Source organism: Chelonia mydas, chromosome 3 (assembly GCF_015237465.2).
Source record: "Chelonia mydas isolate rCheMyd1 chromosome 3, rCheMyd1.pri.v2, whole genome shotgun sequence".
Classification (NCBI taxonomy): Eukaryota; Metazoa; Chordata; order Testudines; family Cheloniidae; genus Chelonia; species Chelonia mydas.
The window spans coordinates 198,044,158-198,066,915 of record NC_057851.1 but is presented as its reverse complement, the minus strand read 5'-3'; the positions used below and the strand labels follow the sequence as shown (position 1 = coordinate 198,066,915).

The window sequence follows — 22,758 nt, the reverse complement described above, 5'->3', positions numbered from 1 at the left end:
AGAACCCAACTATCTTGAACCCCTGGCCACTGCACGATCCAGTAGGCCCACTGCTGCCCATGAATAAGGAATGATTTTGAGTAGAAGCCACAAAGAACCTGTCACCCAAGCAGGGAGAGCTGACAGAGTCCTAGGTATTGTTATTACTGTAAGGGCTGGAGGTGCCCTTGGAACAGAAACTTTTGATCTATTCTTGAGCTCCCTGGCTGCAGGTGCTGTTCCTCCTTTGTGATAACACCCAGTCCCATGCTGTGGAGACCATCCCTGAGCTCTGCTTATTCTTATCCTGGTGCCTGAGGGCAGAGGAGAGTCAGATCTCATATCCAAGGAGATCTTGGCACTGAGAAGTGTGTGCTTATAACTATGGCTCTGAATCCCTGGTGCTGCAAAGGGAGAGCTTGTGCATTCCCAGTGACCAATGCTTTCCAAGAAGGTCCACAGAGATCAGCATCACCAGAGAGACAAATTCCACAAGTTGGGAGATGCAGAGGTCATGTGAAAGATGAGCAGTTTTGTGGTCCTTGTATGGATGGGACAGTTCAGGTGTGGCAAATGTAGATGCCAATGTTTGTGTGATCCAAGCAACATTTTGAATAGGGACAAGGAGAAATCTAACCTTTATCCAAGTTCTTTTTGGTGCAGGGCAGAATGTACACTGAATAAATCCCATCTGATCAAAGGGCTATCCTACATAATAACATTGTCATCACCATATTTTTTTTATACCTGAAGAAATTACTGTCTGACTCATTCACTGAAGACAAAAATTGCTCCTCTTCAAGTTACTTCCAGGTACTTCACTATTCCAGAAGCATGTATAACCCTTCCTATCTATAATATTCCTTTTCACAGGGTACCTGAAGCTTGGCTCCCAACAAAAGTTGATTACAACAAGTCTTGCTGTACTAACAGCACCTCCTAAGTTTTGTCTTCTAAGGCTGGCTCCATGGGGCCTGAATCTGCACCAGTGAAGTCAATGAAAGCTTTGCCATCAACTTCAATGGTGCAAGGCTGGTCCCAAAACAAAGATATTGGACTAGATTCAGTTCCAAGTTAAACCAGCGTAAATCTGGAGCAACTCTATTAACTTCGGTGGAGTGACTGCAGATTTAGATGGATGTAAAAGAGCAGAATCTGGCCATCTATCTATTAGGCAAATAAAATTCCTCAATGTCTCTTTTCTGTATGGCAGTCAGATACATCCAATCTAGCAACGTCCTTTTGCACTATGTCCAAGAGAGCTTCTGAAGTCCCAGAGGGTGAAAATTTAATAGTGAAGGGCATGTAAAGTATAAACACTACTAAATGGATTTCTTTTCCCTGTTTTTTTTTTATTCAAATATTCAGATCAAAACAATGGTACTGGATGTCCTTAGAAGAATAAGTCAGAAAATTAAAAAGTAGGATATTGACCCACAGTTGATTTTCTACTTGTTTGTCACAATGTGCCCTAAAGCGTTAAGTTAGTACCAAGAGAAGATTTTTTTTATTGATAAAACGTATTGTTTTAGTGTAGATATCTGACACAGTATCAAATCAAATGACAAAACATTTAAAGTAATTCAGTCTATTAAAACGTTCTGATATTCCTTAGACAACAGTGATGTGAATTTTTGTTTATAGCTATAACACTTGAAAAACACAGAAAATACAAGTTTTTAATTCATAGGTTACCAGCAAATAGAGAAATGCATGCTCTCATTTCTGTTGAATTTCTAATTGACACAGGCAAGTGGAACAACGAGGCATACAAGTAGTACTCTATAACAAATTGCAAAACAAACGTACAGAAAGACAGACAATAACACTTGTACAAGTATGACAAAATTATTGTAACTTATCTGAAAAGGTAACAAATGTTTTGTCTGTGGCGCCGCCATTTTGACATTTCAAAAGCACGTTAATAAGAAGCTATTTGGAATAGAACTTTATTACTATAAACAGTTGAATTTTCTCCTTGCTGGTGAGCCAAGGCTGCTAAAAGTGAACTATACGTTGTGTGCATTTCAGATTTACACTCAGTTGCACCTACATTCTCTTCATTATAGTTAGAAGCATCATGGAGTCTTCAAACTCAATGGGAAAGAACCCAGATAACGTTATTTGAATAAAAGATGTTCAGATCAGTCACTTTTATTGCTGTGCTTCTGATGCACCATTAAGTAGAAAACTAAGCATGCCCACAGTAGTTTAAGGAGAGCTATACAGTTTGATCACCGTTTAGCTTAGCTTAGAACAAACCCCACCAGAGACTGCATTTAGTGGTCTGGAGACTTTAGCAAGGTTCGCAAAACAAAAACGTTTTCCGTAAGGGTTCCAGGGAATACACCACATTCGTCTTTCTCTCTTACAACAGTGTAATTGTAAACTCATTCTAGCCATAGCATGTGCTGTCAAGCCAGTGCCACTTAAAAAAAAATAATCAAAAATCAAAGGGCTCACACTCAGCAGCACCCGTTTCTTTCACTGAGAGCCACTGGGTGCTCAGCATTTTTAAATTTTTTTTTAAAATCCATCCATTTATTTAGTGCCTAAATGGGAGCTATTGGGATGCTGAGCTCTAAGGAACATCCGGCCCCAAAAGCCCTGCTCCTTACGATGGCTGAAATTCACCTCTCTGCAGAGGGTTAGCACTAGGCTTCTGTAGCACGTAAGTCCGACTTAAATTCTATTTATGGGTTTAAATGTCTCGTCAGCCTTGTACTGCCTTTCTGCACAGGGGTGAAGTTCACCCCATAGGACTGTTTATCCTGTGCCTATTTCTGGATACATAACAATGCACTAAAAAAAGCACCAGTCCTGTTTTCCTGTGTGCACGCCCCCTTTTGAATTTTTGCTCGTGCTTTCTAATCATGAGAACACTTCCGTGGTTTCACCATTTTACTGGGGAATTTGACACTGCACAGGACATTGTCAGAGAGGGGAATATGTCTCTTCGAGCTTATTCTCCCTCTTGTATATTCAGTGTGGGGATTAAAGTAGCTCTTAACATTTATTTAACCAGCTAACTATGGAGTTAGGTTTCATAGATTCATAGATATTAAGGTCAGAAGGGACCATTATGATCATCTAGTCTGACCTCCTGCACAACGCAGGCCACAGAATCTCACCCACCCACTGCTGCGATAAACCTCTCACCTATGTCTGAGCTATTGAAGTCCTCAAATCATGGTTTAAAGATTTCAAGGTGCAGAGAATCCTCCAGCAAGTGACCCATGCCCCATGCTACAGAGGAAGACGAAAACCCCCCAGGGCCTCTTCCAATCTGCCCTGGAGGAAAATTCCTTCATGATATTAGATACCTAATATCATTGAGGATCTAGGCCTAAGAGCCTAATTGTGACTTCCTTGTTCATGAGAGTAGATGTTGAACTCAGTGAGGCTACTCTTATGAGGAAGTTGGTCACAATTTGCCCCTGAGAATTCAGTAATTACAAGGGTGCAATTAGTCTCTAAGGTATATAGGTCTACACTGACACATGTGCACAGGAGATTTTCATGATCAGTGATACACACTTATTTACCTAAAGTAAGAATCAAGTCTGACTCATGCAATACTTGGGACTCATCTTCCCCATTTTCCCTGATAAGGAAATACAGTACTTGTTACTGGAAAAAACAAAACAAACCCCCTTTTCAGAACCAGTAAGTGAACTGTAAAGATCAAATATTATTTGTACAACATAAATGCAATCCTTGAAAAACATGCCAACATTCTCATTACACAAGAATCTGTGTTTCATAATTCAGTTTTACTTTCATTTGCATTTGCTCTCCGCTTGTGCTGTATAAAACATGTATTTATCTGCTGTGCCCTTTTGATATGCCATTCATTTTTAAAATTAGAAAGCTTTAATGACCAAGATATCAAGAATTTATTTTTGTCTTTTTTCAAGATCTCAACAAATTCAGTATTTTAGCTGGAGTTTTAGTTTATCTAGGAATGAATGTTCTGATTTCATATCCCAATTTAGATACAAAGAAATGTATGTTGTACGTGAAGATTTAGACTCACTGTGGAGAGCTACCAGGAAAAGATGTTTTCTGTGAGAACTTAAGAAGAAGAATTCAGTTGAGTCACGAACTCTACAATAAATGGAGGTTCAATTTTATGAAACACTTGCTTCATAATCAGCCTTTATCCTTTTGATTTGCCAGCTTTTTTTTCTAAAATGAAAAATACCTAAGTGTCTAAGAGCTTGCTCAAGCATAAAATTCTGACCTTTCCTCTCCACTGTCCCATTCTTACGAAGACGCCTGCACTGCTTCTTGCCTCCTCCATATTGAGCTCTACCATAATTCACCTTGACAGCAATGCCAAGTGATACATCCTCCGAGAATGGAGATGCACTGACCTACATTTATTGAAATGGGGGTACCCACTCGCCTGTTTGCAAGTAGTGAGAGCATTTTATTGCAAGAGTTCAAGGGGCTGATCCACTGCTCTGTCAATGTTGCAATGACAATTTACACCGGCTTGAGGATCTGCACCCAAACATTTACTTCCATGTTACACCTGTTTTCAAAAATGCAGGTCATCACATGTAACCTAGACTTTTTTTAAAAACAGTTTTCGGAAGAAATTGATTCAAACTTGGGAAAGGAAGATCTTTTATGAAATACCCGTTGGCACCTCACGAAATGTAAATTTTAATGACTGTAAATGGTGCTCAGAAAAAACAGGGATGGTTGCCCTCAAAATACGATAGATTGACAGACAGAGGAGAAGGTTTGATATTTACGCATTTCTACTCCAGCGATCAGTACCAGTGACCAGCACAGAGACATTTTTCAGGTTCTCTCAATGTTCGATAACTACCCTCGCCATATAGGTTGCAGGAAGGGGACTAGCAAGCTGATAAAAAATCACAGTAAATTAAATGTCTCACCACTTTTCACGGAAGTTCAAAAGGATGGTACTAATGTGTTTAAACAGCTCCAACTTTAGGTCCATTCACCTATGCCTGCACTTAAATTTAAGCGTGGGCTTAAATTCCATTGACTGCCCTGGGTTTCAACTGCTCTTCCTGAACAAGGTAATGCTTTCCTGATTCAGGGGCGTAATTCTTCATGTAAGAGAAATAAATAAATAAGTGTATAAATATTTCAGTGCACAATTTCCTGACCTCTTTGATCATTTTTTAAAAACTTTCTTACATTCAGGAAAGGGAACTGGAATTTAGCATAGTGGTAGTAACAATAATTGGAAATACTATTGAATTTACAAAGATATGCTGTTTCGACTTGTCCCGTTATATTTCTTATATACATATATGATTGGCATGCAAAACTAATATTTACTTGCTGATACAAACATGGAAACAAGTTAAAAACAAGCAACCATCTTTTGCACTTACAAAAAAGGTGTGTGTGTGTGTCAGTATCTTAAATACTGACATCAGTTTCTGTCTTCTCAACAGCCATAATTGATTTCTTTTCCTATTCATATGGCAGCCAGCTACCACAGGGCTTTGTTTTAATAACAGCGAACATACAGGGTTAAAGTACATAATGTACACACTTGAATATAAATCTTCGTTTAAAATTTTAAAAAAATAAGGCCCAAAATCTGTCATATTCACTATCAAATCCTTTAATGAATATAGTTAAATATGGGATGGCCTGGCTTCAGGAAGCTTAAAATACCCACGTCAAAACTATAATCATTCAGTTGGATCAGTAACGCTCATAGTGAAATCATTGTCTTTTGTCTATAAAAAAGCCAGGATCCTGTCTACTTCACTTGCTTACAGTGGACAGAACGTGTTGTCTGTTTATAAATGAACAAAACAGGGATGCCCAGGAAGAGGATCAGATATAAAATACCTGCGTATTGTGCAAATTTCACTTTGAAGAGACACTGATTTCTCTTTGGGAAAAGATTTTGGGAGAGGATTCCAATGGCCTGCGTAATGAGCTGATGTTTCAACGAACATGTGCAGTGTAAGAGTACACCGTGAGTTACACCCGCGAGGTATCAAGACAGGTACTTGAAGCAATAGGTCCACTCTGCATTTTCTCCCACCTATTCTTTGGCCCAAAACTGCCTCCTATTTCTGTTAGCCCAATACATGAATTCTGTCTTAGGTAGTGAACTTGTAAACATTTAAATCCACAGGCTGACTCTATACTTAATAAAGGGATTATGGTAGCACAATCTCACATCCTTATGATACAAGGAAACCAATAATATACCCATCTACAAGCAACCAACCAAATTCAGTAGGGAAGCTGCTTTTCAAACAGAATCCACAGCATTGGGCCAACATTATTTTACATCTGCTAATTTTTCAAATTCTTCACCTCTCAAACTATGTCAGAAGTCTTCCTATATAAAGGCCTATGGACCCACCAGCCATCACTCATGTTGTTGTGTCCTAAAAATGTGTGGAGACATGCAGACAGTCATATATTTGTAGGGAAATTTGATCCCTCACCTTTCAAATCTTCAAGAGCATCCCTGCTATGAAATGTATTTCTCCCCATCCACCCCCCCCCACAAACACATATTTTTGTTCCGTTATTATGATCATTTTCTACAAATATTATGACACGGAGTTATAGTCATCCTGGGTGTAACTCTATTATTCTTACAACAGGGATGAAATTGGCGTGTGCTATAGACCTCATTTTATAGCTTTGAGACTGGTGGATGGATTCTGTACCACCCATCCCATAAGGACCTTCATAAATAAATTGCAAGATGCCTTCCCTATCCGACTAAAGGAAACTAACCTCAGTTGACAAAGACTGTCCTGAACAACATCGGGGACAATGAGACTTGTACTGACAAAGGACTCATTCTGCAAACCCTCAACCACAAGAGTAGTCCTTCCTACAGTAATCCTATGGATTCAAATGGGTCTGTATGTGTAAGTAATGACTGGACTCAGAATTTGGGTGAACTCTCACCTTATAACAGAATGTTATTGTAAGAGTGCTTTCAACATTTGGTGTTAAATCCTGGCTCCTTTGAAATCAATGGCAAAATTCCCATTGACTTCAGTGGGGCCAGGATTCTGCGCTTACGTCATATCTTAGCCTCCACACCTACAGATGCAGCCATGTACACAGAAGGAGAAAAGGGGTAACTATTGCTGCAGTACCTGAGCCCAAAATTTGTCAGCCATACCAGAAGTCTATTTTCTCCTTCAAACTAGGCTATAAACACTGAAAAAAAAAAAAAGCATTTGTTCTCGAGAAATGCAACAAAGAGCTTCAAGTCAGTCAACGAACATTTGGAATACACAGAAACTGCCAAGCTTACTCAACGTACAGTATGTGGTATCTCACACCCTTTCATGTGTTTATGAATGACTCAGAATCAAATGAACAGTGACACACAAACTTTGCTAATCAGACCAGCTGAACTGTGATCTATCTGTAGGAGAAAACAGTAATACGCATTCTTGATTTTCCTGACTGTGGGCCTGACCGAAAGCTCATCGAATTCAATTGACTTCAGTGGGCTTAAGATCAGGCCATGTTTGCTAAAAACATTCTGACATGCTGCCTCATTTGTGTAGCAAAATCCAGGAATGTGATATGCCAACTCATGGCAAAACTTAACGGGGAAAATCTACTTTCCTAAAGAATACTATAAAGAGTAAAAAGCTTGCTCAGTAGTTCACTCGTAGTTAAAATCTATAAAGCCTTTCAAAGTCACTTCTTTCTTTTCAGTCAAAGGCACATTCAGTAAAGTCTCTCCTTGCTGGAGTCTTGTATTCTGGTCATTCATCACTGAAGGACTTTTTTCTATAGCACTGCTTGGAGTGGGTATATTTTACTGCATCCGCTGTTTATAAAATCCACACAACTATGGTGCAGACTCTGTATTCATTGAAACGCTTTAAAAAAATCACTGATACCAATGGGTTAGATTCACTGAACCTGACCTTTAGACCCCAATTCAGCAACGCACATAAGCATATGCTTAGCTTTCAGTGCATGCTTAAGCTCCATTGACTTATTTCAGACTTAAGCACATGCTTAAATGCTTTGCTGAATCGGGGCTTTAAGGCCTGATGCTATTCTCATTATAGCACATGGGACTCCTGTCATGGCCTGTAACAGGAGTTGGATGAAGCCCATAGGGAGGTGTAAATGGCACCACCACATTGTGTCAGCCTGGCCCCCTATATCTTTGTGGGCATTTACCCCAGTGAAGTGCATATGGTGGTACCACCATGGCCTCCCTCAGGGTCTTGGGTGGAGAGAGAACTTTAAGTTATGGTTGGACCTCCACAGGAGTGCTGCTGATAGAGGTTGCTGGGGGAGGGGCAGGGTATGTGTGCTACACAAAATCAGCATATTCCTAGCTATACTGGTCATGCCCCATCCCTGTTCAATGCTGCACATTTTTTGGGTTTCACTGTGTCTTTGCAGATTCCTAAACACGCTTCCCTGATGCGCTGTCTGCCTCAGAAGCCCTGTGTGTGGTGTTAAGACCGTAAGTACCATCATGACACTGGGCTGCATCTTGTCCACTGCACAACCCCTCTCCTGCAATACTTTAAGCCTATCTAATTTCAGAAACCAACAACAATGGAACATTAAGCACATTTTTCTTTTCCATAATGTCATGGCTAACTGAAAGGAAATATAGTCTCAGAAACTCTATTCTGATTGTAGTTATCTCCCTGCTAACACTCTGCTGAACAGCAAAGTAACTGCAGCCTGACCCCCGTCAAAATGAAACTGTATTGTACACATCTGCCTGAGTTTAACTGCAACTCTTTATAGGAATCAAAACATTTGGTTCATTCTCAAAGATGGTGTTAAAATTCAGGTAATGTATATTAAATGTGAAGGATGAAATCTAAAACTATGGAAGTACTAAAACTTTAGAACAGCTACTCTGTCCAAAATACTCCTGATGTTATTAACTTAATGTCATTGGCAGTTGCATTCTTTTATTGCCTCTTCTGTTAATAGTGAAGATAAAGGAGTGTTCTTTCCTAAGGCTCTCACCTAGTGTAATGGCTCAAAAATTTGTCATGAATCCTTATAATCTTGCCATGCTGTACGTAGAGACAACCAGCTATACAACGGTTTGTAAACAGATCATCTGTCCAAAGAATTCTTTTACCAAAACCATCCAGTATCAGTTACTTATGTTCAAATATAAATCTATCTGTATGTAGAATTTTATCTGGACACTTCTTGTAACATCGTAACTAAGATTAGCTTTCTTATCGCTGATGAAGCCCGTTTATGTTGACTGGCATTTTTTCTTTGCAAGAAGAGGTAAGAAAGAAACAGACACAATTTGTAACAACCTTACAGCTGGTTCTATTTATGAAATCTGTACACTGTTCTACAGGATCCAATAACAGAAACCTCCTAAATTACAGATGAAAATTACCTGCTTTACCTGTTACAGATATGCTGACCTGAAACCACAAGGCTAACGGGAAAATATTCAGCATTTGGGCAAACTTCTGTGCCTATCATGATTGTCCATATAGGTTCAGGTACTTAACACTGAACCTCATTTCTCCAACTTGCTACAAAAAGTCACATTTATTATTAAAAACATCCATGTAAATTTTAGCACATTCAAGTACTACTCAATTGAAAAGAACAAAATAGATAGGGGGTCGAGATTTTTTGTATGGAAGTTTTAAAACTTGTTTTACTGATAATTTGAAAATTACAATTAAAAACTATTAAAATATTTGGAACCTTATAAGACCTCTGCTTCTTTTACTAAAAGCTTTCATGAAATTAGCTGGCTCCACCCACGCTTCAAAGACTTGGCGTAGTTAGTGGGCTGTTAGAAGTGGATAGAGTTAGATTCACAGCCATATGTTACAAATTATACCACTGGAAGTGTGATCAAAGAGACAGAACAAAAAAAGTGTTTTTCTTCCATGCTTGCCTCGTTGGGCATACCTTGCTTTTCCCCCCATGGCATAAATTTGGCTACAACTCCACTTTTGGAAACTTAAAAACTTTTCATTGTCTGTCCAATGAGTCAGCAGAGCTGGGGATAAAGTAAATGAATTTTCTCCAAGTGAAATACGCTCCAAGTTCCAGGCTCCTACAGTTCCTAACCCCTATAGCACTTTCATGTGCAATCTCCTTACTTGTGCCAAGCTGTATTAGTAAGAACTAGCTTGTTGATTTGGCTTAAAAAAAGAGTTCTGTGTCTGATTCACTTATTCATATCTTTAAATAACTGTTTTTAAGACCAACAGGATGTGCTGTTGTAAAGACATATAGGAAGAAATCTTGGCCCTACTGAAGCAATGAGATTTTTGCCATTGATTTCAACAGCGGCAAGGTTTCACACATAGTCTTAGGGCACTGGAAACACTTACCTTTCTTTCAGCGTAGTGCCTCACAATATACCCAATGCATTTGTATAGCTTGTTCAAACTACACGCATTACCAGGCATGATTCCTTATGTTTGGAGCAAAGCTGCCAAGGCCATGTCTGTATTCAAACTCGCATCCCTTCAACCTAAATGTGTGATTTTAAACTGATTCAGTTAAATTTGTGCAAATCCCTGTGTGGATGCTCTTAATTTGGATTTAAAGTTACCTTATATTGATTTAGCTTAAGCCAATGCTTTACCAGATGACGTTTCATTGCTATAAGGCAGGTTTAAATCCAATTAAGAATGTCTGTCCACATTGAGTTTGCACTGATTTAACTATATCATTTTAAAGTTAAACTGGTGTGTTATAGTGTCCATCTTTGACAAGTGAGGATTTGTTCCCTGGACCAGCTTTTAAGGGGCACAATTCTTTATAGACAGTCCCATACTCATTTCTGGCTGATGCAGCTTTTATCAACTGAGCCTTATTTGCCCCAAATGTCCTGCTTTAAAGCTGTGTTATGCAAGGCATTGAGGCATTGGTATTCTTGGTTGTTCCCATTTCAGCAAGCCACATGGCAATTTTCTTTGCTGTCCAGGGTCTGTTCCACTGTTCTCTCAAAGCTGTGCGCGTGTGCGCGCGCATACAGATCCTAAACCGTGCGCACACGGCGAAACACCGCGCACACAAAAATTTGCACAGAAACACAACAATTTGCACAGAAGAAATTTTTTGTGCACACGGCCTGTCAAAAATTTGCACAGAAGAAATTTGTTGTGCACACGGCCTGTCAAAAATTAGAGGGAACATTGGTCTGTTCACTGATCCATTTATGTTTAGGCCTGGGGTGCCTTTTCCCCAGCACTTTGTTGATGGCAACCATAACAGAAGACTGGAAAGAGTCTCACAAATTGTTGATTTGCTCCTGTTCAAGGCTTTCATCTGCAAGGGCTAGCGCATCAAATCAGTTGCAGATTGCAGCTGGCATTCCATTTTGACAGCAGCAGGCAATCAATTTCAGTAAGTCTAAATGACTAACGGAAGGCTTGGTTTGAGTTGCCTTCAACCTCAGTTCCACCATGGCCACAAGCAACCTGTGATCGATATTGACCACTTCAGCACACCCGAACACCCAATAGTGGTGCACACAACTTCTCCACCAATTAAATATGAGAATGTGATCTAGTGCTTTGTGGGTTTGTCCCCCACTGGAATACCAAGTCCATGCGTGTATGTTCTTCCACTGGAAATTGGTATCAGAAACATGGAGTCCAGTTGCAGCACAAAGTTCAAGCAGTCGCTCACCAATGCCGTTCACAACTGCATCCACAACAAAACACCCAATGCTTTCTGGCCAAGCTTTCCTAGTATTGGCCCCCAGTGTAGTGCTGGCATCGCATAGCGCAATGATAATGTCAGGATAATGTCTTCTGATGACATAACGCAGGGCTCATGAGTATTGTTCCTTGTCCTCCTGACTGGCAAGGTAAGGGGGTGCATAAGCACCAATGACAGTGATGTTGCCATGTCTATAAGAAAGTCCTTGCCACAGGATACATTTGGAGATGGGAGATCAGCTTATGAGGGCTTTACAAGCATTCCTTGACAAGGCCAAGGCGACACTGCTGAGGCCGACGTGGCTGACAAGTTCACCACTGGGGCTTGACCATACGTAATGACTGCTGTTAATAATTGTCTTGCTGGTGCTGCTCCAACTGGTCTCAGTGAGTCCTGCAACAGAAATGTGGAATTCAGTGATGGGAGGGTAGGAGCATCAATGGTTTTCAGGGTATGCTCCAAACAGCAAATCTACATTGTGTGCAAAGGTCCAAAAATTTTGGTTCCATCAGCCAGTGGGGGAGAGGGGTTCCGGTTTGAGTAATGTGTTGTGTGTACTGGTAGAATGTCTGAGTAGATGGAAAAAAACATTTTCCGGTGCTTCTTAACCACCCTATCAGAGCTGCAGCTCCACAACTCTGGGAGGATGTGAAGAGCCCAATGAGAGGCCCTCCATGTAATGCAGAGGATGTCACTCTCAAGGAGGTTTGAAGCAGTCTGTAAGCTCAAGAATGGCCATGCTGCCGATATTTGTGGTATAGCTGCTGAGCTGATCAAAAATGGCCAGGATTCTGTCTTGGGACGGCTTATCCAAATTATCAACTAAGTATGGATTCATGAGAAACCACCTGATGACTGGAGCAATGGGATTATTCTCCCATTTTAGAAAGGGAAAGGCGATAGTCTGGTGTGTTCCAATCACTGCAACATGACTTTGCTTTCCGCTGCAAGTAAACTGTTCATGCTGGTTCTTCTTGAGCATGCTAACCCCCCGATAAAGAATCTATGCTGTCTACAGCAAGCCGATCAATCACAGAGCAGATTTTTACCATTAGACAAATTATTGGAAAAGGTCAAGAGTTTTGGCACAGACAATAAGAGGTGTATACAGCTTTTACTGATCTAAACGCTGCCTCCAACTTTGTTGATCATTGCTCCCTGTGGCCCTGTCTACAAGCTGCTGGTGTGCCTGGTAAGCTCTTCCACCTTCTCATAGAAATACATTACCGAAGTGAGAGCTGTGTCCACTTAGGTACCAGGATGTCCAGCTGGTTTGAGTACAATAGCAGTGTTCATCAAGGATGCTTGGCTGCCCTGATATGCGCAATACTGTTATTGACTGAATGATGGAAGCTGTCACTAGTCACATTCCAGGGGTGGTACCGCATGACTCCTGCATAGCAGAGCTGGAATATGCAGATACCACAGCTAGATTCTCATCTTCAAATGCTAATCTCATTAATACCTTGAATATATTTACAGAAGAAGCAAGTAAGAAGTAAGACTGGTCTTCAAGTCAATTGGAAGAAGACCAAATTGATGAAAGTGGCTGATGGACCTTTACCCCTATCCATCATAATCAATGGACAAGAGATTGAATTTGTCAGCGCATTTGAGTGTCTTGGTTCCATCGTCATTAGGGAGGGAGGTTGCCTTGCTGACATGAAACATCAACTCAGCAAGGTCAAGATTGTTATGCATGCTCTTCGGAAGCCTTTGTGGCATCAACGCCACATATCAACTCTAAGAGGAGTATCTATCAAGCAGCAGTGGCTTCCATCCTTTTGTATGGCTCTGAAATCTGAGCCATAACAGAGACGCAAATGCGCCAACTGGATACTTTCGACATGAAACAGTAACGTCGTATTGAAGGTATATGGTGGCTTCATCATGTTCTGAATGAGGATGTCAGCTGTCAGACCAATCAGTCTCTAGTGTCTTCTCAAGTGACTCAACACCATCTCAGCTAGCTCGGCCATCTGCTTCTTATGCTGGAGTCCATACTAGTCCACCAGCTTTATGCATTTGATCCAACAAAAGCTGGACGGAGAAGACTTTGTGGATGGCCTCAGACAGGCTGGAAGGATATTATGGCTTCCGACTTCGCCTACCACAGCTTTAATACGGAGCAGGCCACAACCTTGGCAGGAGGCTGAGCTCTCTAGAAATGGCTGATCCAAAGTGTGTATTCTACTCTCTACTCTCAGCAGGAGAATTAATGAATGGCATATCTCTGAATATAGACAGAGCTTGACATTACAGCATGATCTGACATGTCCTCATACTTAATTTGAACAGATAAATTTGGTAACAGAAGCATCTGGCAGTAGTCAGAAAGTTGTAGTTTTTAAAAAAATTATCCAACAGTATTTGCTACCTACATTTTATTTTACAGATTATTAGGAAAAGTCATTGAAAATCAGGGCTACTGTCATTGCTCTTTAGATGTTAACCTCCGGTTCTTACACTGACATTAAATGTTGTGTCCTCAGCACTTGTGGGTGTTTTTCCCACTTTCTTTCTTTTCTTTGTTTTTTAAAGAAATTTTTGTTAGGCATTTGAATGCTTAAAATTAGCATAAATTCCTGTTTCACAGGCGCAAAACCCACAAATCCAAAGCACGCAAATTCACTAACTTCAATGACTCAGCTCAGGATACAAAGTCAAACACAAAGGAACAGAACAACACAGAAACCTCCCAAACCACACTAGTGTAAATGCCCTCCACGCAAGATATTTTCTGTTGTAGGTACCTATAGCTACAAAAAAATGCACTATTTCTTAAAAAAAAAATACAAATAAAATGCAGGTAGAGAATTCTACTTTGGTAGGGCAAAAGCAATCTTTCCTGTGTCTCTTAAAACCACCCACATCACAAGATTTTGGCATTTAATCACGGTCAAGGAAGTGTCAAACGGAGTTGAAACTATGGGATCAGATATTTGGCGTCAGCCTAGACAAAATCAGGTCAAAAGGTAGAGCTGCAGTGAGGTGTTCACTACTGGGGAGAAGGCTCTTTAAGCTCTCTTTGAAATGCTCGTTAAAAATTGTCTACGATTGCTAGGAAGGAAAACTAAAGTGAAAGCTTGGAAGGAAAACAAAATGAAAGCTGTGAATACTCGAAGTATCAGTCAGCGTATGCAGCGATCTTATTATTGTATGTCTTAGGGAGACCTTTCATGAACAGTGATCGCAGAATAAACTTTGCACAGAAAAGTGCTTACATTTTTGTCCTGGAGATTTTTCCATCGACTTTAATCAAGCTATCAGTTTGAAAGGCTCTGTCTTTTAAAAACAAATGAGAACTCACACAGTCAACCGGCCCTCTATTTCAAATCAAGCTTGAATCATCTGCTTTGGTTTCAGATCACAAGTACATCTAACTCAAACTGTCATCATAGCAAACGGTCTATCACATCTCATAAGAATATGGCACAGGTAAGAGCAGTTCAGTGTATCTAAGATACCTCTTTGCTTACACTTGGAATGAGCAACTTTCACAATATTCTTGCAAAATGCACAAAGTTCAGAACAATGTATTTCTGGATACACATACAATGCAAAGCTACGATACTACAGTATTTGATGTACGTCAACAGGAAAAGTTCCTAAAAAACCAGTCATGCAATTTTTGTGCCATGGGATAGATAATGGCTATTTCGTAGAAATAGATCCAACTGGCTCCATTGGAGCAGCAGTATAAATATTCAAAATAGAAATAATAATAGGCCCTGATGTGAAACTTTTTTTCCCAAATATTGTCTCTTCTGCAAGTAAGGAAAGATTCAGCTTAGGAGTTACTATATCTTGTTGCGAGCTTATAACTGTCCTCAAGGTTGGAATTTATTGAAATGTATCACATCATGCTACTATTTTTTAATTTAAGGAAGTCTTTTTAGACATTTTAGTGGTTATTATTAATTAAAAACACACTAAGAAGGTACAATGGGGATTTCTAATGCAATGGGATTTCCATATGGTGTAGTTCTTAGCATGCTGGTCTTAGAATGCTGCTTAGCGAAACAAGTGGGATCACAGTATGTTCCTGAAGAAAAAATAGCAACACGTATATAAAATGGAGCCCCTCTCTTCTCTCCCCTTTATTCACATCTGCACTGTCTTCACACCTGCTTTCCTCCAGAGACCCATCAGACTGCTTTTACCCAAGGTGGCCATGCATCAACTGTCCATGGAACTTGCTCAATAAATGTGTATTTTCACTTGTTCCGTGTGAAAAGGACAGAAAGTAATGTGCTGTGTCAAATGGAGATCAGATTGGAAACATTTATTTTACACTATTTGTCGGAAGAGAATTAATCTTAAATAATCAAGTGCAAAAGTGCAAATGAGTTGATAAACGGGTCTTCACTCTGAACTGTTTTTCTTCCGCTAGTTCAGATTTTTTTTTTTCTCTTAGGGCCCTGTTTTTGTTGTGTCCTGTCTACCAGTATTGGCCACTGTCTGTACCATAGACAAAAACATTCACCTTGTTGGTAGTATCTTACTATGCTTCATAGAAGAACATATAAAAGGAAGAGGAAAAAACCATACCAAATGAATCAGAAGTGATCAGTGCTTAAAGTAAATACAACAGCCAGCACTGGAAAGAATCCACAATTTCAGTACATACAAGTGTGGCAATCATAGGTGTTCCTCATGTAGTGGAATCTGACTCCATATTAATACAGTATTATACAAAACCTTGCAGGTCTGTTAGAACAGAGAATGGCAAAACTTTCATCATAACTTAGATCTGTGGGCGAATCTGCATTAAAGATATTCTGCATTTTAAAAGTGCCATTTCTCTCTCTCGCTCTTTCTTTCTTCCTCCAGAAGGAGGCGGAATAAATCCACAACAATCTGATATCAGATAAGTTCAGCTGTAAAATTTTTGGCCAGGTCCAGTGTATTCTTTAAAGAGTGGCAAATTATGACTTCAGTAACAATGTCGGTGCAAAATATGCCTCTTTCCTTTTAAAGAAACCAGTGTCTACAACTCATTTAGAGAATGTGTGACTGTGCTTATGTCCTTCTCACAACGAATAAGACATAAAACTACACACTCCCCCCAAAAACTACAAGAAGTTGGACGATCCTCTGAAGCTTCTGACCTTGCATCGCAATGTGTGGATCATTAAAAACCAGGACCTCTCCTCGTTAGCCCTTGTGGGCTGGCAGTCCTAAACCATTGCTTGGAAGTCATATAAATAACCTAGCAATAAAGCTCTGACATTAATAATGAAAATGGTAGCAGTGTTTACCCTTTGAATCCATGTTCACCTTGCAGTCCTTACAACACCTTTAGGAGATGCGTTAATCATAGTATAAAGTTGTTATCCACTGCCTTGCCAGTCATTTTTTTTAACAGTCAATCCACTCATATGCTGAGTATTTCAAATTGAGTTCCCATAATACACTGCACTTGTGACCTTTGGATCATTACACGAAATCCAGCGCTCAGAAGGAGAAGTTGCAAAGAGAGGCTGTTGATCTCTGAAAAAAATAAAAGATTCCCACAGTTCTGCTTGAAAAACACCCCATATACAATGTACCCTCTTCTTCTGCATTCTAGCAATAGTCTTAAAACATAAATTAGATTAGTCTTCCACCAAATAACTTAAAAAGGAAGGAATTGTAGCAGATCAGTTTTGCCTGGCTCAACGCCAGATAGCAGCCAGTTCATTTAGAATCCCAGTCACTGTTCAAAAACTGAACTTGGAAATCACATTAATGTTGAAAAAAAAATATCTTCACATCGATGCAGGATTTTTCCAGGTTTCGGGGTCGGAAGAGGGTAAACTGAGATGGGAGGAGAATCCTATGAACAGTGAGCAGGATATATTTCACGACTGTTGGGTACACCGTGTTCTGGAGACGCCAGCCGTGTTTTGTATTGCACAGGTAAGAAGGAAGTACCTCTCGACAGTCTGCCACCTGGATCAGTGATCTCTGCACATCGGCAAGTTCACGAAAGTGAAAACATTGAATTCTGTCATGATGGAGAAACATAAGAAGATGCCGTACAGGAAAAGGCACACAATTCCCAGCTTCTTATCCAGCTTCCATTTGTTCATGTGGACACCAAATACCTACAATACACACAGTCATTTGCTCAGAGTAAACAGCAACATCAAAAACATTTACAATCAGTGGCAAGCACCTTTCTCAATAGCGTGACCATGAAATTTACTTTTCCACTGCTGAGTGCCGTTGACTTGCTTGAAGAATATTCTGTTCTCAATTGCAACTTATCATTTTAGGATATTACTATACAGTGGGCCAGATGTACTGCTGGAGTAAATTGGCATAGCACCATCAGCTGCACTGATTAATACCAGGTAATGATCGGGCTCAATATTTTAATAGTCAGTTCATTCTGGTAAGAACAATTCCATTTAATTCTATGAGATACATACCCCTTAAACTTTTCAATGGCCAGCTCCCTTCTGTGTGTCTAAAACGGCTCTCAGCTGTGCGTACACCTGGGCCTGCAATTTGCAGGTGTAAACACCTCTGTATGCTTTAAACAGCCTGATGCTTGAATATGAACATGTCCACTTTGCTGTGTTTTACAGCAAACTCATATCTGCTCAGCAGGAGAGTGGATTGTACACAAGAGTAAGTCTGGCTTCATTTCTCCCACGGAAAGTGACTAAGGATTACTAGTGAATTTCCTGGGGCTCCTTCAAGGAAAAAATACACAATGTATGAGCCATCTCGTGTCAGGTCAGATAATAGCTTGCAAAATACCAGATTAGGCCCCTGGAAATTTTACAGTAGGAATCGGCAGTACCTCTCAATGGGACTCACAGCAATTGCTGCTGCTCTAAGAGAAAAGGAACATGTGGACAAAAAGCAAACTTCTGTAAAATTACTATCTTGGAAATAAAGAACATGAAGAGATTATATACATACTGTGACAAAAACTGATGCCAGCAGCAAGCCAACGGAATAGATAAGTCCTCTGCTGTTTAACTGGATCTGAAAAGAAGGAATTTTATTAAAACTATGTGAGAAGTTTGAACAATAGATTTCATCTCTGCTAATTATTCTGTAGCCATAAACCGCAGTCTCTAAACAACACCTCCAGCAATGTAAAAGCCAAGTAAGACCACTACATCACTGTTTTTAGCCCACTCCCCTTTCCAGAAGGTGTTCGATCAAAGGGTGACATACTCAGAAACTGAGAGCATTATAAAGCCTGCCACTCCCACCCAACTTTCTTACTTGTCTCTCCTTTTGTTTCTTGTAAGGTTAAACCATGAGACTGTACCTTCCTTTTAATTGACTCCTGTGTGATTCCTGCATGAATAATATAGGGAAAGGCCTTTTTATCCTGACCCATAATTTGATTTTCCAACTATCGTGGAAGAAATTCCGGGATAAGTATGTCCTTTCCCCCCTACTGTTATTAGGCTGCATAAAGGGAACAAAGATGGAATCTAACAGTGCAAATTGGCATGGTCAGTTTATATCGTTAGAGGGGATCTCAACTATTTAGTGCTAAGTGAAAAGGCTCTTCGTTCTGTTTATCTAACTAAGGCTCCAATCACGCCGCGTATGCAAGCATCTCACAGTCGTTAATGTATTTATTCTCACAACATCCCTGTGAGGTAGGGAAGTGCTATTATCCCCATTGGGCAGCTGGAGAACCGATGTGCAGAGATTAAGCGAGTTACTCAAAGTCACATAGGAGCAGGGAATTGAACTCACCTCTCCCGAGATAAACCCCTAACTACTGGACCATCCTTCCTCCCTTTATGCTCATATGAGTCTGCAAGAGCTGTTATTGTTTGTTCCTTTATGTACTTTAATTGTTTTTTCTAAAGCACTAACGACTGGCATATCAGAGAATACAGTTCCCGACTCAAGCTGGTCGACTCAAGCTCTGCTTCAGCTGGCCCACTGCATGGAAGGCCAGGTGTTTGCACTAGGATTTCAATGAGAGAGAAATGTACAAGAGCCTTTTCCTTCACTGTAAGGTTAATACCTTCCCAATGGGAAGCAAAGCAGCTGGCCATTGTGCAGTGGGTAGCATAAGCTATGACATTTAACCCCACAGGCTACTGGATTTTTTATTTCCTCCATACAGTTAGAACCTTAAAGCCTAAATAATCTAAGACTGTCTCAAATTCTGCTTATGCTTTCCTGGGTACACCTCACGGAATAAGTTTCATTACAAAAATTATTTTATATTATCACATACAAGCAAATTAATGTAGAGAATTTTTGCTGGATAGATGCTGCAGTCTATTAAAGCAGTATTTCCTGCAGTGCACTATTAGCAACAGAGCATTATAAAGGTTTCAGAGTAACAGCCGTGTTAGTCTGTTTTCGCAAAAAGAAAAGGAGGACTTGTGGCACCTTAGAGACTAACCAATTTATTTGAGCATGAGCTTTCGTGAGCTACAGCTCACTTCATCGGATGCATGCTGTGTCTTCTGCAGTTTCCACAGTATGCATCCGATGAAGTGAGCTGTAGCTCACGAAAGCTCATGCTCAAATAAATTGGTTAGTCTCTAAGGTGCCACAAGTACTCCTTTTCTTAGAGCATTATAAAGTAACTGGGCCAAATTCAGTCCTCCACTCAAATCAATGGAGTTACAGAAGGGAAGAATTTGGCTCATTCTGTGCAAAGAAATCATTAGCAAAGTTCAGTTAGAATCAGCAGGCCGTCAAAAGGCAAATCATTTCACTCAGTTTAAGATTCTAGCAGGAAGTCTCTTTACACACTACAAGTATCCTTAAAAGATACTTTGAATAAGGACATTTCTAATGTTTGTCTGGGTGTGTTTATTTTCATTTAGTGCGGGAATATTTCCAATAGCATAACTCTACTTGTTACTGGGATCCAAGGGGACAGCTGAAAGCGCAGTGTTCTTCCTTAAGTGGGCCGATTTCCAGCTCTTAATTACTCAGCTGGGTCTACAGATGTATACAGAGCAAAGCAAAAGCATTAGTCCATTACTGCAAATGATTTGCAAAGCAGAAAATAATTCTGAGGATAAAAGTTCATACACCTCTAACAATGTGGGCCTTGTGTTTTAACAGCTGGATTTCTTTCTGGTTTGTAAAACTGTCCTTAATCCAAAGAGCAATTCAAATGAGAATTTTCTGTGACAATATAATTTACTCAAGTGCCAACAGGGGAAATAATGGTACACAGTGTATCACCAGCCATCTTTCAGCACTCACATCCTCTCAGCTGGATTATAAAGTGGCACATTTGTAAGAGATTTAGGAATTGCAAATGCTAGGGACGGCTACAAGATCAAGAACTACATGGCACAGGACTCCTAAGGCACTCACGGAGTTCTACGTATACACGCAGGAAAAACAAATTGGCCACCCGCTGGGCCAAACTCTGCGCTCGTGACACAGGTGTAGATCCAGAACAACTCCATCGATTTCAGTCCCCCATTGCAACTGAGAGTAGAATTTGACTGTCTGAGTCTGGAAAGGGGAGCTCGATTCTGGCATTTTGAGTCACGATCCTGCAATAAACTCCATGAAGGCAGATCCCTCCATGCATACGCTATTTCTTTTTCTGATAGATTCCACTTCGACTGGCATATTTAATACCAGCAGTTATGAAGTGGGCGTCTGTACTGGAGGCAGGGTGCACCTACATGGCAAGATCAGAGCCTTACACTGGCTTGAAGCGGGGATTGGCTCCTATTCCGTGCTTGTTCAGAGCCCAGCACAATGGGACCTCTGGAAACCACTGGAAGGAAACTAAATTATAATAATGAGAACTGTTCATTAAATTCGTATTGCTGCTATAAACTGGAGATGTTACAGTTCTTATATATGACCCGTAGACCAATCAAATTCTGGAATTCTGCTGCTGCCCCCGATCATGTGTTATTCTCAGTAGTCTGACTGCCCCAGGAAACTAAAACATGGATTGCTTCAAAACACTAAGGCCAAAACTGGCATCGCCCATGTGACTGAAGGAGGGGAAAGTACTGATCTTGCTTTTAATGTGAACTGCAGGCTGCAAGTGCCACTCAGGGAGCCGTGTGCTTCTGTAGCTGTGGATGGAGAATGGAAGAAGGCTCCTGAGCCATTTCTGCTCACAGCATCAATTACCACTTCTTAAAAGCCCTCGCAGTTTTTCTGAAACAACATTTTCTCCTAGGGTTGGAAGGAGTTCTTGTCTTGTCCTTGTCTGAGTTCTGAGGACCTTCTCTGTTACTTCTCTCTAAACATTTCTGCTCTCCTCTGAGATCCTCACATTGTGCATGGTGTAATTATGGGGAAGGAGGTCTGGATAAGATTCCCTTCTGGGCCTGTTGACCACGCTGACACACACTCTTTGCTGAGGCTAGGCTTTTTGCCTTTGGACCACTCCCATCTATTCCTGACCCTAAGCTAGAACAGCAAGTAGTCTTACTGGCTCAATTAATGATGGTAGTATGAATTTACACTGATGTAACTGAGATCAAAATCCAGCCCCTAGGCTCCTGCAGAGCTGCCAGTGGCTGACCAAGAATCAATGGTTTTTTTGTACAATAATTCTTGTTTGGATTTTGATTAGAAGCTGTTTCTTACAGACTCCAATATATTTAATAACCGGTGGTATTAAATATGCCAACCAAAGTGGAATCTAGCGGAAAAAGAAATAAACTGAAGCAGCTGGATGTTTTTAGCATGGAAAATACCTGCATTCAACATGAAAGACAGATGGTGCTTCTCAGTGACATGACTGGACTCGTATGAAAACAGGAAATGTACCTTTGAAAGCAGAAAAGTTCTTAAACCTACATCTAAAATGGGCCAAATGTTGACACACAAAAGGACAATTGTTACAGGGGTTTGTGTTTCAGCCCATCTGCAAAAAAAAAAAAAAAGTCCTTTTCTTAATTGAGAATTATTAAAATGTACTAAACATCTGTTAATCATTTATTAATCTTTTATACACTATTTATAAATGGAGCCTTAATAGAAGGCATGACCATAAGGTCTGCTGGTCTTAAAACCCAGCAGGCCTTACAAGAAGGTTGAGTTTATAAAGGGTTAATAAAGAATTAACAGATGTTTTAATAAATGATTACTCAGCTGTAACAGGGCAATGGATTGTTTATGACCACCATA

The 22,758-nt window shown here is 40.2% G+C and overlaps 1 protein-coding gene across 2 annotated transcripts in view; it reads right to left on the bottom strand.

Annotated features, from left to right (window-relative positions):
• Positions 1-1,640: 1,640 nt before the first annotated feature.
• Positions 1,641-22,758, bottom strand: part of SLC24A3 (solute carrier family 24 member 3) — a 330,004-nt gene continuing 308,886 nt past the window's right edge. For both annotated transcript variants that reach the window (XM_037896225.2, XM_037896224.2), the window contains exons 16-17: positions 18,577-18,642; positions 1,641-17,750 (exon numbers count right to left, since the gene is read on the bottom strand). In XM_037896225.2, the coding sequence (XP_037752153.1) occupies positions 17,601-17,750; positions 18,577-18,642 (216 nt within the window). In that variant the 3' untranslated portion in view covers positions 1,641-17,600. The remainder of the gene's footprint in view (positions 17,751-18,576; positions 18,643-22,758) is intronic.